This window comes from Neodiprion lecontei, chromosome 1, assembly GCF_021901455.1.
Source record: "Neodiprion lecontei isolate iyNeoLeco1 chromosome 1, iyNeoLeco1.1, whole genome shotgun sequence".
In the NCBI taxonomy this organism is placed as follows: Eukaryota; Metazoa; Arthropoda; class Insecta; order Hymenoptera; family Diprionidae; genus Neodiprion; species Neodiprion lecontei.
Genome location: NC_060260.1, coordinates 37,588,533 through 37,602,470, shown reverse-complemented (window position 1 = coordinate 37,602,470; position 13,938 = coordinate 37,588,533). Strand labels below are relative to the sequence as shown.

The window sequence follows — 13,938 nt, the reverse complement described above, 5'->3', positions numbered from 1 at the left end:
AGACGATTTTTGGTAATTCTGGTTTCCAATTTCTACAGTAATCTGAGTTAATTAGTGTGTGATTCTATGCGTAGCTGATCGAGAAGCGGAAAATTCTTGCGTGATTTTCACCTTTTGTCCGTCTATGGGGGTGTTTTTTTTTTTTTTTATAAAATTTGTGTCGGAGAATGAGAAAAAAAATCTCTTTGAATAGCACGATATTTTATCATGTATTAAACTGCGATTAAGAAGTAATTCATGAACGCTGATGAGTGTATAAAGAAATTGCATGTTATATATCGCGCGAATTGTTGAGTTGAAAAAATAGCAGATTAAGACTAAGAAATTAAACGGCGGCTAACTTCGTAGTTATTGAGGGAATTTGGATTTAATTATATTGGAGTATCGTATTATAATCGAGTAATTTAATAAGATTTCAATATGCCATCAAACCGTGTTTGAAAAGATTGGAAATTATTATACAAGTAAATTTAATTAAGTATCGACTACATGAAAATTTTATATAGAGATAATAACGTATGCTACTTGCAATAATATATCATATACATTATACGTACAATTAGTTAATCTATAAAATTGGGTAAGTTTGTTAAATCGACCAAAGTAACTAATAATTGACGCGAGTATAAATATATTATACATATATGCATAACGCAACATCGTTTGGTAAAGCGAAGAAAAAACGAATTCTAGAAATTTGTAAATATTATTACGTGTGATACACAAACGTATCGTTTCGCGATATGTGCTTTACGGAGAAATGATTAATAAATTGTTAGAGCTTGAAAGCGCTGACTTGAATATCAATCAATTATCCCCTATCAATAATCTGAATATAATTCAACGCATCCTGATTAAAGAATGTAGAGATAAACGTTGTGCGTGTTCAAAGCGAACTTTAGTTTAACAAGTTGCAAAATTTCATCAGAACATTCTCTGTATTCTCATAATATGAAAAAAACATTCGTTAAAGGATCAATCTTTCCCCTTGACATAAAAAAAAAAGTAAATGCAGCTGAATCACGTGTCAGAAAAATGGAGAACAACTTTTAAATCGAGGGGAGAGGTACAGGGTTTCAAATATAGAAAGTGCTAAGTTTGTTGAAATTTTTCGACGTCAATTTAACTTGTACAAGAAAGGATAATACTTACTGGTTGCATGTATTTTGCAGAACAACACCAACGATCCATTTTTCATCAATAATATGCTGCCACGTATCTTTGACGATGAGCGGCTGTTCTTTCGATCGTTTAGACTTTCTCCTCTTCACAATTGGCTCTCCAGTGATGGTAAATAACTGTGAAAATGTACATATATCAATATTTGAAATGGTAAAGCCGTTTTTTTCAGCCTCAGAAACATGATATCGTTCAAATAGATAAATTCTCTCCCATTTTCATATAACAAAATTTCCTTCAAGCAATATCACTAACTTGCTTAAACCGAGTCCAACTCACATCGCTATCCGAATCAGAGGACGAATTCGATCCGTAGAATGCGCGAGAAGAAAAGTTGCGAAGAATCTTGTCTTGTAAGGCACAACTTTCTTCAATTTCCTTCTTCTTCCCTTCGATACGATCTTCCACCTCATTCAACTGTTTTAATAAATGATCCTTGACAGGATTACGTTCCTTCGAACTCTCAGCAACTTCTGCATGAGTCGACGAACTCGCTTGCAACTCACTTTCCAACGGATTGCCAACGGTAATGCCACTTGGACTATCCTCGAACATATCCATATCATCTAGGATGTCCATTGTTTCTCGCTATTTCACAGCTTCTTATTGCCTGAAAAAAAATCGGTACCTGTAATTACTCGTATTAAAAATATGGGTTCTGCAACAGCCTGAAATTCATGAGATAAAATTCTAAGCGTTCATGTAACACATAAGTGTCAAAAGTCGGTTTCACGACCTTGACTAGTCAGGTCGTATGATGGTAATGTTTAGGGATTGGGAAGACAAAGAAAAAATGTTTTCGTAGACTTTAGGTGATACCAGACTAGCCTCAACCTCCTCGAAGGTCGTAGTCATGAAAACTTCAATATTTTCTTTCTTAAATATTTTGTAACGGTAACTTTACTAACTTCAACATCATAGAATATCCCTAACACCAACTACCGTGTCATAAGTAAATAATTACCGGTGATCTTGGCAACGTAAGCCACGTGACAGATTTGACAGGCTACTGTGTTCCAGCAGCGTTATATCGGCAAATTACAATCAGCAATTCTCGAATTTTTCGTCGCAACGAGTTTGGGCAACGTCAAGCCGTGCTTAATTGCACAGGTACGATCAACACAACGAGCGTAAACTTCACCAAGGATGCAGCCTAACCTAACCTAACCAAAACAACTGCCCACATGCCGCTGTGCATGCTGTCATAGTCAGCTGTGATCACTGGCTATGGTCAGTGATGCGTGAAGTGCGCAACGAGCAATTCGTGGCGGCAAACGTATTTTGAAGGAGCACGTGATCGATGTCACGTGACCGCGGTCGTACCAACCGTGAAATAGAAAACATTAAATCAGCGTCGAAAGATTTGAAACTGAAGCGCGAGACATTCGAGTCTGTGTTTTTATTTAATGACGCACGATGATGCGAAGCTCTTTTCCAGTCTCCGATTTTCACTGAAATGCAACTTGGATTCGAAATTTTACATCCCCTAGCCGTCATTTGTGGCGTTCTTAGACGCGCAATCGCGCATTCTCGATTCTGGAGGTTGGCAACCGATACAAATATGCGCGTTGCGCGTTCGAACACACATTCATACACACTTATACATGGATGTACGTACCTTTGTGTACTTTCGCAGTAGCAGGTTTTGCTGCGCATTCGGGAATCGGGATTTCGACGAGCGAGGTTGATGACCACCTACCTCTTTGTCACGTATCTCGGAATTGCTGAGACGACATTCGCCAAGGAGAAGGCGAAGCGGTGCGGTGTTTTTCTATGACCTATCGCAACACTTGAGGTGATCGATAATCCTAATAACAATCTTGTAAACAATTGACGGAAAATTCGTCGGTGTCAACAGTAATCACGATCATTCGACAGACGCGTAGTTTCTTTGTTATACATTGTTGTCCACAATTATTTACGCTTTATCTGACCTGTAAAAAAATTGAATTCTGCTTACAGTTTATCTCTTGCTTGGCAAGTGAAAGTTGCTTTTTAGAATAATCACAATCTCTATTGTTGTAGAAATAATTTGAATATAAAGTCCCTGCGTCTTACATCCTCGATCGTTACATTGACCACGATGGACAAAGACTGCTTTCCGGAACATGAAGCGTTGATGTCTGACTTTAAGATGTGGCAGAAGAATAATCCTGGAAAATTTTCCTGCGAAGGGAAAAGTGTAACTGAAGATGGTCGTCTGGTTCTTGATTTGTCGATACACGATACCAAGTTTCGTTTACTCTGTCCTGCTGGTTATCCGAAGCATGAAGACAGCTTCTACATGGAAACAGAGTGCATGGATTTCTGGTGCATTGCCCTAAACGAATTCATCATAGATTTCCCAGAGAAATTGACCATTGGGGCTATATTAGCAAAGGCATTCCTATACTACACACCATCCTCTGAAAATTGTCGTCACGACAGTTCTGATCTAGAATCCGATAACGAGGACGACATTGATCTCTCGAGCTCGGAAGATTCTGACTCGAGTGAAATTACTCAGTGGAAATGTATAATTTCTAAAAAGAAGAGAGAGTGGAGAGCAAAGGAAGGAGAGCTGAGACTGAAATACAATCGTCCAAAAATATCAGACATGTTCGACGGTGTTAGCATGGAGCATCCTCAGCAAGTTTTTAGCAACTCAGCTGCCTCCGCCATCCTTATCAACGATCTGATAAATGTAATGAGCAGCGAGGTGTCCAGCGGTATAGTCGTCGACCCAATAGACAATAACATTTGCAGATGGTCTGTATTCCTGAAAAATTTTCGCCCAAAGTCAAAAATATCACAAGACTTAAAAGTGGTCAAGCAATTGTATGGATATGATCACATTCAGTTGGAACTTGGTTTTGCAATGGATTTGTATCCGTCTCATCCTCCACTCCTTCGATTTGTCAAACCAAAGTTGAAGAGTGTATTTGAACAAGAGGACTTCGTTAAACTAGCCAACTGGAATCCGGCAAGGAATATGGCCTCTGTGCTTATGGAAATCAAAGATTACATTGACAATAACGGAACTGTCGACATTCACAATAGACATAATGGCATCAGAGTTGGGGTCCTCAAGAAAATCTTACTCGAACTAAACGAAGCCCTGACTAGCGAGCCAACGTACGAATTGAACACAAGTATTTGCACAACAGGTAAGTTCAAAAACTTGAATCTTTTTTCAAAAACAGTTCGCAGAATAAATTATCGATCTTTATTTGTTTTGTAGATATCCAAAGTGCTGTACCGATATCACCTGAATTCCGTCCTTCGCCACTGTTCGATATCTTGAAAACGAATAATAACGAAATCGAATTGATTCTGATAAGATTTTTGAACTGTTTTCGAAACGAATGCGACAACTTGTCTTTGAATTGCGTCACGCCTGATTGTTCAACAACTCATTCGTACTTCACTTTCAATCTCACGTCGAACGGTAATCTGTTCGACGAACAGAACCACGAGGAATCGGCAAATTGCAAGCCTTCCTGTTACTCCTCGCTGATATTCAAGACGATCAATCGTCTTATGGAGAATGAAACTATAGCTACACAAAGTTGTTCCTCAAAGTACGGAACAGCAGATATTCGTTCATCCGACCGGAATCACTGTAACATTATTACAAATCCATCTTTTGAACTGGGATCACATTCACAATGCGCACCAGGATTACAAAACAAAAGGTATTCGATCAAGAATATCCCCATTGGTAAATTCATTAGTTCCGCAAGCAGTTCTAGTACGAACAGCAAAAATAATGACAGTGTAATCAAACGAAGAAATGAACCAGCCATCAACCAGATGGACAATGATATCGTATCCACTTTTAATACCAACATCAAAACTCCGAAAGGTACGCCACATCAATTTTTTATTTCAGTCAGTTTATTTTATCAGCCCCTCAGAAATTTGATGCAAAGTTTCATCTTTTTAGGTAAAATTTATGAGTTCACGTCGGGGCAACGTGTAGATCACATATAATTAAGTAATTTTCATTTATAATTCAACTATGAATATTTCTTGCAGAATTATCTGTAACGGTATCAAATGATTCGATGCTTATACTGAATAGCAACTTTTATTGCGTTGTACAAATTCTTGAAGAGAGCGTACTGCTTCCGTTCATCAAATCCAAACTCTCCGCAGACACATTTTTCGAAATATGGCGCTCGATGCCACTCTATTCAAGGATTATTGATATACTAATTGAACTGGCATCGTATCCAGACCTTATTGATTTACTGACAACTACAGATGCGCAAGACAAAAGTGTAGCTGATCTCATGAAAATTCAGGAAGAGAATGCCACATTGATTTTGGATATTCTAACTGATATTCAGGGTAATCATTCCATCGCCCAAGGTGAGTTATTCAAAATTTCTTCGCATAGCTGCAATTTGAACACATTGTATATTCTGGCATTGTCTGATACGATACTTAGGACTCTGTATCATTTTATACAGGGGATCTGAAAAAAATACAGCTGGCAACAAATATAATTGCTGTTTCTAAGTCGATCAAATCGAGCTTATCGAATCGATGCAATAGAGTAAAGACTGAAAAAGAATTCTCGATCTCGAATGAACTGATTCTGAATACCGACTCACATAGTCATCAAGTCAAAAACTTGGATCTCACCTACAAAGACTCACTGAAAACCCTTCAATTTTGTAACTGTAATATTGACTGTAAGCATAATCTTCTCACATTACTCAAACAAATTTACTCTAGTAGTAGAGGTACATTAAAAAATGACTTCAGATTTACAATAATTCATACTTACATGCTTACTTTCACCACCATTTTAATTCCACTACAGTGGAAACTCACACTTTCAAAAACGATTACATTGCCGACATCGGATCACCCAGAAATTATTTTCGTGTGGCCCAAGAGTTCGCTGTTTTGTCGAAAACGCTTCCGCTGGAATTGAATTCAGCTATATTCGTCAGGATAGACAGTTCAAAATGTTTTCTCATGCGGGCGCTGGTCACTGGGTAAAAATAACAACCACTGATCACTTTTTTTACACTCCATCACCCAATATTTCAGACCAGTAAGTGTACAAACATGATTTTTGTCATTCAGAAGTGAAGACACTTGCTGCAGTGGATGCTGCTTCAGCTTTGACATTTATCTGAAGAAGGATTACCCCAATAGTCGACTGGAAATTAGCTGCACTACCTTTCCCGATGGAGAAACTTGTAATCTTGCATGTTGCGAAGTCTTGGATACACTTGGCAAAGATATCTCGACCCAAGACGCTGACATCTGGACCAACTCATCAACTATTTTGCAGGTATACTATAATTCCTCACTATAACATTTCCTATTGAATTGGAATTTTGGCGCTCGCAAAGTAAAGTAAAATTAGATATTTCTACAATAAAAATTGCAGATTATCTCTTACTGATTTTGAGATTAAATGGTTTGATACGCATTGAACAATTCGTAATTTTTCATTAATACGTTACTTGCTTTATCACATGATGAGGCGGCTATTCCGTCAAATTGTATGAAAATTACCAAATACTTGGTCACTGTTGCAATGAACTAGAATGAGCGTAAACGGTTACAGGACTCGAGTTGTCGCGAAATTGGAAATGGTCTCGACTATTCACTAGCAGGATAGGAAGATCATTTCAATTTTACACGTTTTTTGGATAAAATGTACTGTACATGCCATTTATTACTTTTGTTAAACACTCTACATGTCCAATTGGCTTCATATCAATATACGCATATAGTATTATCCATTTGATGAAAATATAACAAGCAATTAGTGATTGATGTGATGACATCTGAAGCGCAAGAAAATAGGCGATATTTAGTAAACCACTATTGCGCCACTGCGACGTTAAACCGAAATATTTAACAAATTGTTACATATTTAGGTCAACAAATGGTTGAATAGTGTCTGATGCGTATAACTATACACACTAGTAGTGATAATGAAAATAGGAATTTTTCTGCACAGTGCCTGATCTCGCATGCCAAGTGCTGTGAAAAAAAACTTTTATTTCTAAGGTTTCTAATGTTAGGGGTAATGAATGTTTTCAAGAAATTTTGGTATGCATTCCATGAGGTATTAACAATTATGGAAACCAAGCATACCACAAAGGGAGCGTTCAAATATTACTTAACGTTTTTTTCGGTATTCTTTGACCACTGACAATATTAAGGGGACTGATCGCCAGAGGAAAGTTCTTTGACTGGATTGGTGGTGTGATATAATAAAATTGATAGATGCTCCAATCGTGCTATCAAAAATAATTTTATGGTATATATGCGTGAAATTATATTAAATTCATCACATTTCTTACGTAAGCATCGACAAATTATCGACTTATGTGCTTGTTCCAATAAGAGTGCAACGACCATTTGGTGATAAGTGTAGCTAAAACCCGAGTTTCGATTTATACGCTAAAATGTTCTCTTGACATTTCCAAAAAAATGATCGTCCGTGATTCACTTTATGTTGTTTGCTCAATTATTGGATGCGGTGAAGTGCAGAACTGCCAAGTCAAATTGTATCATAATAACGAGGTACTTTATGACGGTTCCAACGATCTGAAATCAGTGTGAAAAACAGTGAAATCACCGACTGAATGAAAGTTGCGTCCAGTCGAAATAATCCAGCACTGGAAAACTCGACCTTCTCGCGATGTAGTCGGAGTGAAAATGATTGGATCTGCAAGTGAAAGGATACCTTTTTCTTTATCAATATGAAGCGTAGCTGTAATTGACGTCGAGTTTCTTCCAATTCATGCATAGAAATCGTATCGCGTACCACGTTATTCAACGGATTGTCGTTTTCGCTGATATGGATCTTGTGAATCAGGTTCCCTATAAGACGAGCCTTCGAACAGAAGGTTTCGAAGGGTCGGATGAATTCTTTACGTACTTGGTATCGAAAATATGGATTCTTGAAAATATACACGCCTTACCTGATTATGAACCGTAACGCAAACAATTACTACCAGAACAATGTCGATTGAGTCGATTATTCCCCAAATGAAGTATCCAATGATTTCATTGTAGCTGTAATTGGCGTTTCTCAATATTTTAGTGATGTAATACAAGGAGGATGTCGGCATTGTCAGACTGTAAATTTCCGCTGCTACCTGTACGAATTTGGAGTTATTGTTTGCAGTCTATTGATACGTTTACACAAAAGTTACGTAGATAATTTACCGCGTTGTTGCCAAATATTTCGTTAATTTCTACCGCCTCGTCGCACAATACACGACGCACCTTAGCTATGGAACGAAATCTCGAACAAATTCTTCGGTGATCGTATATCGCCTGAAAAATGGTAGTCCGTCTAATGACAAGGGAGACGTAATGATTCGAAAGTACATTCGAAGTACATTCGTTCAGGTCTGTTCCCCATTTGATTCGAACAGATCATTGGAAGTGTTTATCAGCAAAGTGATACACTTATCGAAAGGACTGATGCTCCTTAAATTTGATGATGATTTCCATTACTTCGGGTCGGAAATCCTTCATCTGAACGGTGATTTTTTTCAGATGTTCATTCGGAAGTATGAATCTTTGCCGTAGAAGTAAAATTACATTTGCACATAGATACGCGTCAGCGTTTAGTATAATATTCGGACATATCCATGCCAGCCAGTCTAACGGTTAGCTGCCGAAGTTTTGAACTTTTGTAAAGAGCCAGAGAATCTTCGAAATGCCAGGCCGACAAGTGACGTGTGATTTCTCATTCGTTTTCTACATGATGCGAGTACTCACCGTGAGTTGAAATGTAACTATTATATAACTATGTAATGTAACTATGATAGTAAAAGTCGTTGGTGTAAAGCGTCAATATGAGTGTTACAAATATTCCCATCTCGATGTATCTCTTGTAGGACTCTGCTGCGTACTCTATTCAACTTCCAAGATTACGCAATGTATGGTCTTGTTGCCTTATAGTTTCGAGTACATCTGCAAACTGAAATTTTCGTTCATTGGTTCATCGTCGTCAAAGTCTATCGGTATGAAAAACGAACCAGTTACGGCGCATAACGAGTGCGCCACAAAATTGTCACAAAACGAAAAAATTGAAGCAAACTGTATAAACTCGGTATCTATATGAAATCGTAACGGATTCGGGCATTGAATTTAATGTAGAGACTAATTTATTCATTTTAAGCACATTCGTGCGATGCTCGTGGACTGGGAAGAGCGGATAGATAACACGATAGAAATCAGAGTCACGATGGTTATATGTTATACGTTTATTTCAAACACTCCACATGTTTGTCGGTTGTCAGCAATCGATCCTATACGAGTTCTGAGATCCTAATTTAGTTGTAAAGCTTCCTGGGAATCGATTGTATCGAAACGAAATACTTTTTGGACCCCGAAAATAGCGTAAGAAGTCGAAACCTTTTTATTTCTGCTGAAATGACAACCGATTTTGGAAAATCTTAAGATTCGTTGTTTCGCATGCTGTATCTGCGTGATTTAAGGATAGAAAACGACTCCCAATAGCCTCGAGTCGCTGCGTTCAGTTTATCAAAGAATGCAGTTAGACAACGTTAATATTACCATTCCATATGACGAACACAATGAAAGAGTGAAGCTTGACGAAACGATTTTCCGTCGCCTATCTAAACTGTTTGTTACACACTGCGTGGATAAAGTCAAAAACTTGATTCCGTCGCGTGCACTGGAATTTTCGTCAGCGGAATTAGGGCAAAGTGCATATTATAATGTGCCTCTATTTTGAACGTATTGAGAGAATGATCCCACATTTTGCATTATATAATTAAAGCTGAAATCTTGTTATAAATTTCACTCTGAGTTCTATTTTCACTACAACATTGACGATGTCTGACAAATAGTGTCCACTATTAGCACTCTAAATACCTTTTATCTACAAACCATCACCCAGAGCAATCTTATCCTCGTTGTTACTGTTCCATACTTTTGCAGCCAAGTGTCTAGTTACGTTACAATATTTATCTTCTAATCTTGAACCCGATTGGCTGTGACCATTTCATGCAAGTGAGCTGTTTGCTCCGTTACGTATTGTCGCGTTCGCCGCTCCTGCGTCGAATTGTGCCAGAATTACGAGATACCCCGTCACAGACGCAGCGATCTATAATTGATGTGATTGATCAGAATTAGTTGATCAATTCTCTGCTTTCTCTTCATTTTATTGAGCTCAATTCAGGAAGGCAATGTAAATTGACACATTGAATAGCTTCGAATAATCGATAATAGCCATTACTTACTAACTGAACAAGACTTGGATCCAATCGGAATAACCCTAGACCAGAGAACTCAATCTTCTCGTGATACAGCTGCAACGAAAACAGTTGAATCTGGAAGTAGAAGCATAATTTCGATCGTAATAATACTTCCTTTTTCCCTACGTTGGAAATCTCTTCAAAACTGCTTATGTATGGGTGAATTTAATTGTTCATTAACCATAGCAAGAAGGGTGACAAGTTTACAACTATAATACGAACACGTAGGAGAGACATTACGGACAGATTTATCGAGAATGTATAACAGTGGTCCGGTAATAATGGAATGCCTCGTACGCCATGTCGCTCATTCTCGCATTGTTACCAGATTAACATCAAAAAAATTGTAACTCTCTTGCTTACCACATCTTCCAATCCCGTATCGAGTTCGCTGAACGTGAATTTGTGAATCAGCTTTCCTGCTCTACGAGCCTGAAAACGGGAAGTCCAAAAATTTCGTGAAGCGTGTTTGACGTTTCATAATGGCGCTGTCCATGGTAACGTTAACACGCGTGAAAACCTGTGCGACGATTCATCGTAACTCACCTGAGTTGTTGTCGTACTGCAAAGTAGTACCAGAACCATAACTTGAATGCAGTTGAATAATGCAAAACTAAGGAATCCACCGGCATCGGAACGTTCGTCACTTGAGTCGCTCACCATTTGCAAAAAGTAGTACAAGTTCACCGTCAAAAGTAAACTGTTATAGATAATTACTACAACCTGTTGAAATTTATACAGTCATTAAATTCTCGGTGAACCAAATCTTTTGCACCGCGAAAGTAACGTGTGGAAGATTTACAATTGTGATTTGAAATATTTGATTGATTTCCATTGCCTCACTGCACAAAATCCCATGCGTCTCAGCTATTGAACGGACTTTCAACGAAATTCTGTAGCGACTGTACAGTACCTGAAAATTGTGTTGTAAATTCGTCAGAGGGAAATGATGGGAATCATGGTCATCGTGGTTTCTGGGCCACAAGAACGAGAACATTCGATTGTTGATCAGCCAAGTGTTTAAATATTGCGACAGTGACAAATCTTAAAGCTAAATAAATGCGTTCATCCATTACCTCCGACTGCAGAGAATTCTTTGTTTTCTCGATCATTTCCAACAAATGTTCGTTAATGAACCTGAATCGTTCCCGTACGAGAAAAATCACGGTTGTAAACATATACAAACTTGCCTGTCTCCAAGTAACCGAGCAAGTGAATGTCAACCAGCTGATGAAGTATCTGTAAAACGGTGTTGTGATACTACATTATGTAATAAGGGTACAATCGACTTTTATTCCCGTGTTACACACAGGACTTTATTGCCGACTCAACTCTGACAATATTATTGACTTAAAAATAAAAGAGGAGAAAATCCAAACGACGCAAACAAGTAGTGCATGGATATAGGTCGACCGGAGTTGAAATATACTTTTCAGAAATAAAATGGAACATAATCTTGGACATGCAATAACAACAATTGTATGGCATTTATTCTATACTAGCAACGTCAACAATTCACATGATAAACAATCATGATACCAAAACATGTAGTTTGAAATGGAAAAGAAAGAGATACGATGTCACACAACAATTTGCGGGAAATATAATCTCATATTTTGCGGGAGAAAAGTGCTACTTTTTTCCCGCAGATGAGAGAAGAGAGTTGAAAGAATACGCCACTTCGATCCGCTTTTCGGATCAAAAGAGTTGACATTATGGTTGAATCGGGAATAAGATCCATGTACGATTAATGGACAAACGTACTCTAAAGAAAAGTTCAACCGGTAGAGGTACCCGAAAATTGGAACCATCCAAATGATTGATAGATAAACTACCATCCGAATATAGTGACGCTTGGATTCTGCTGCGTAGTCCAGTCGAATTCCGAGTTGGCGCAACGCCGCATCCTGTTGACTAAGATTGTGGAGAACCGTGGCAAACTGAAAACGTTGCGCAACGACTAAATTAATTGTACACATGCTAATAATGGAAATTACCGAAATATCATGTGCTTTACACGTGCCACTTGAAGTACCTTTTCCTTGCCAAGTATAATGGTTAGAAATATCACAACCATCGCTGTCACTTCGCATATGAACACAGATTTCGTACTTATGAATGAAACCCTGGAGTTTTCCGTGCTAGAAACATATCATCGTGGTGAATAATTGTGAGCGAGATGTCATTTCGCTTACGCAAGTGGCATAGATTTTTATTCTAAGTTGTGCAAAACAATTACACATGTACCTTTTGGAGAATTGACTGGTTTCCGTCGTCTGTAGAAACAGAGCCCATGTTATCAGAGAGACGATAACCATTCCGTAGACGATCGAGACGTAACTCGTTGAGTACCTTCTTTTCCCAACGGGTCCCTTCAAGGTTAGTGGAAACGTCCCAGCGACGTGGCCAACGCACGCAGCGGCACTTAGTACGGAATAAAAGTCTGAATCAGCTTTTTTCGAGCCTTGAAATTAGAGAAACAACTGTCAAGTATACCGCATCCTTGCTGTACATTTGGTATAAACAATTATGCAGATAACATTTATTCGTCGTTTTCTTTACGCACGAGACAAAATCAAATACAACGAGTATTTTCTTCACAATCTTTAAAGGTCTGCACTTACTTTCGACACTGCATATATTTTTCACATTCGTCTTGTTTGGTTGGATCATTTTTCATCGGTCTGTTTACTGCAGTATATCTTCAATGAAATGAAACTTCTACTTTCCTTTTTCCTAGAATATACTTGATCCGGGAAAATGGGGCTTTCAAAAAATGTCCGATTGCGGTGTACTTTATTCAATAGTCTCTCTGAGCCGAATGAAAAGCCACAATGAAAGTTTACACCGTCGTTTTCTAAGGCTTGAATACGAGAGTGAATCGAAGCTTTTTCGCACGTCGGCGAAACTTCTATGCTTATATTATTTCATTTCCTCTTTTCACTGTTACCGATGAATATTGCTGATACACCATCGCGATAAGAATAAGCGCCAAAAATTCAGGTTTCGTCTTGACGTTATTCAATGCATTTCTTACAACAGCGACGTGGCAGCATTAAACACTTTGAATTGTTATTTTGAAAATATGAAAAACTTATTCTCTCAGTTACTTGACATCTCGTACCCATCTATTTTTCTTGCTTGATTATTTTCGAACTCAATATCTATTCAACACCCACTGTAACTGTATTCGAACCGGCTGTATACGGTCATTGTGCCTTCCTAAAGGCAGCATCAACGAATTCCAGACAAACAAAAGGGGCAAACCGATGAAATATTCAACTCCCGATAATTCCAGTACAGATAAGTTGGGAAGATTTGTGATAAAATGACTACAATGACAAACCGTGTATTTTCTGAACTTACATGAAACAACTACACGCCCGGCGAACATTGTTTGATGAGTTCCATTGATAGATCGATGTACTTGAATGGTGTACGAATAAACTGTGTCGCTTTATGTTCCTTCGTCATTTCACTGTGGGTGGCTCCTCAAACACTTGATATG

The 13,938-nt window shown here is 38.2% G+C and overlaps 3 protein-coding genes across 6 annotated transcripts in view; 1 reads left to right on the top strand and 2 right to left on the bottom strand.

Annotated features, from left to right (window-relative positions):
- LOC107219229 overlaps positions 1–2,868 on the bottom strand; it is a 43,176-nt gene extending 40,308 nt beyond the window's left edge. The window contains exons 1-3 of one of the 2 annotated variants that reach the window (XM_046733123.1): positions 2,798–2,868; positions 1,459–1,789; positions 1,153–1,298 (exon numbers count right to left, since the gene is read on the bottom strand). In XM_046733123.1, the coding sequence (XP_046589079.1) occupies positions 1,153–1,298; positions 1,459–1,758 (446 nt within the window). In that variant the 5' untranslated portion in view covers positions 1,759–1,789; positions 2,798–2,868. Of the gene's footprint in view, positions 1–1,152; positions 1,299–1,458; positions 1,790–2,143; positions 2,406–2,797 lie in introns of those variants that run through there. The other variant, XM_046733056.1, reaches the window with a different exon arrangement.
- LOC107219228 overlaps positions 2,844–13,938 on the top strand; it is a 32,883-nt gene continuing 21,788 nt past the window's right edge. The window contains exons 1-7 of one of the 3 annotated variants that reach the window (XM_046732620.1): positions 2,844–2,974; positions 3,205–4,325; positions 4,400–5,023; positions 5,197–5,532; positions 5,634–5,858; positions 5,990–6,167; positions 6,259–6,469. In XM_046732620.1, the coding sequence (XP_046588576.1) occupies positions 3,263–4,325; positions 4,400–5,023; positions 5,197–5,532; positions 5,634–5,858; positions 5,990–6,167; positions 6,259–6,469 (2,637 nt within the window). In that variant the 5' untranslated portion in view covers positions 2,844–2,974; positions 3,205–3,262. Of the gene's footprint in view, positions 2,975–2,998; positions 4,326–4,399; positions 5,024–5,196; positions 5,533–5,633; positions 5,859–5,989; positions 6,168–6,258; positions 6,470–13,938 lie in introns of those variants that run through there. The other 2 variants (XM_046732689.1, XM_046732551.1) reach the window with 2 other exon arrangements.
- Positions 10,157–11,147, bottom strand: LOC124293280 (putative gustatory receptor 28b). The gene is made up of 4 exons (XM_046733559.1): positions 10,977–11,147; positions 10,794–10,862; positions 10,416–10,505; positions 10,157–10,279 (listed from the first exon to the last, which is right to left on the bottom strand). The coding sequence occupies exons 1-4, from the start codon at positions 11,091–11,093 to the stop codon at positions 10,178–10,180; spliced, it is 378 nt and encodes a 125-aa protein (XP_046589515.1). The 5' UTR covers positions 11,094–11,147; the 3' UTR covers positions 10,157–10,177.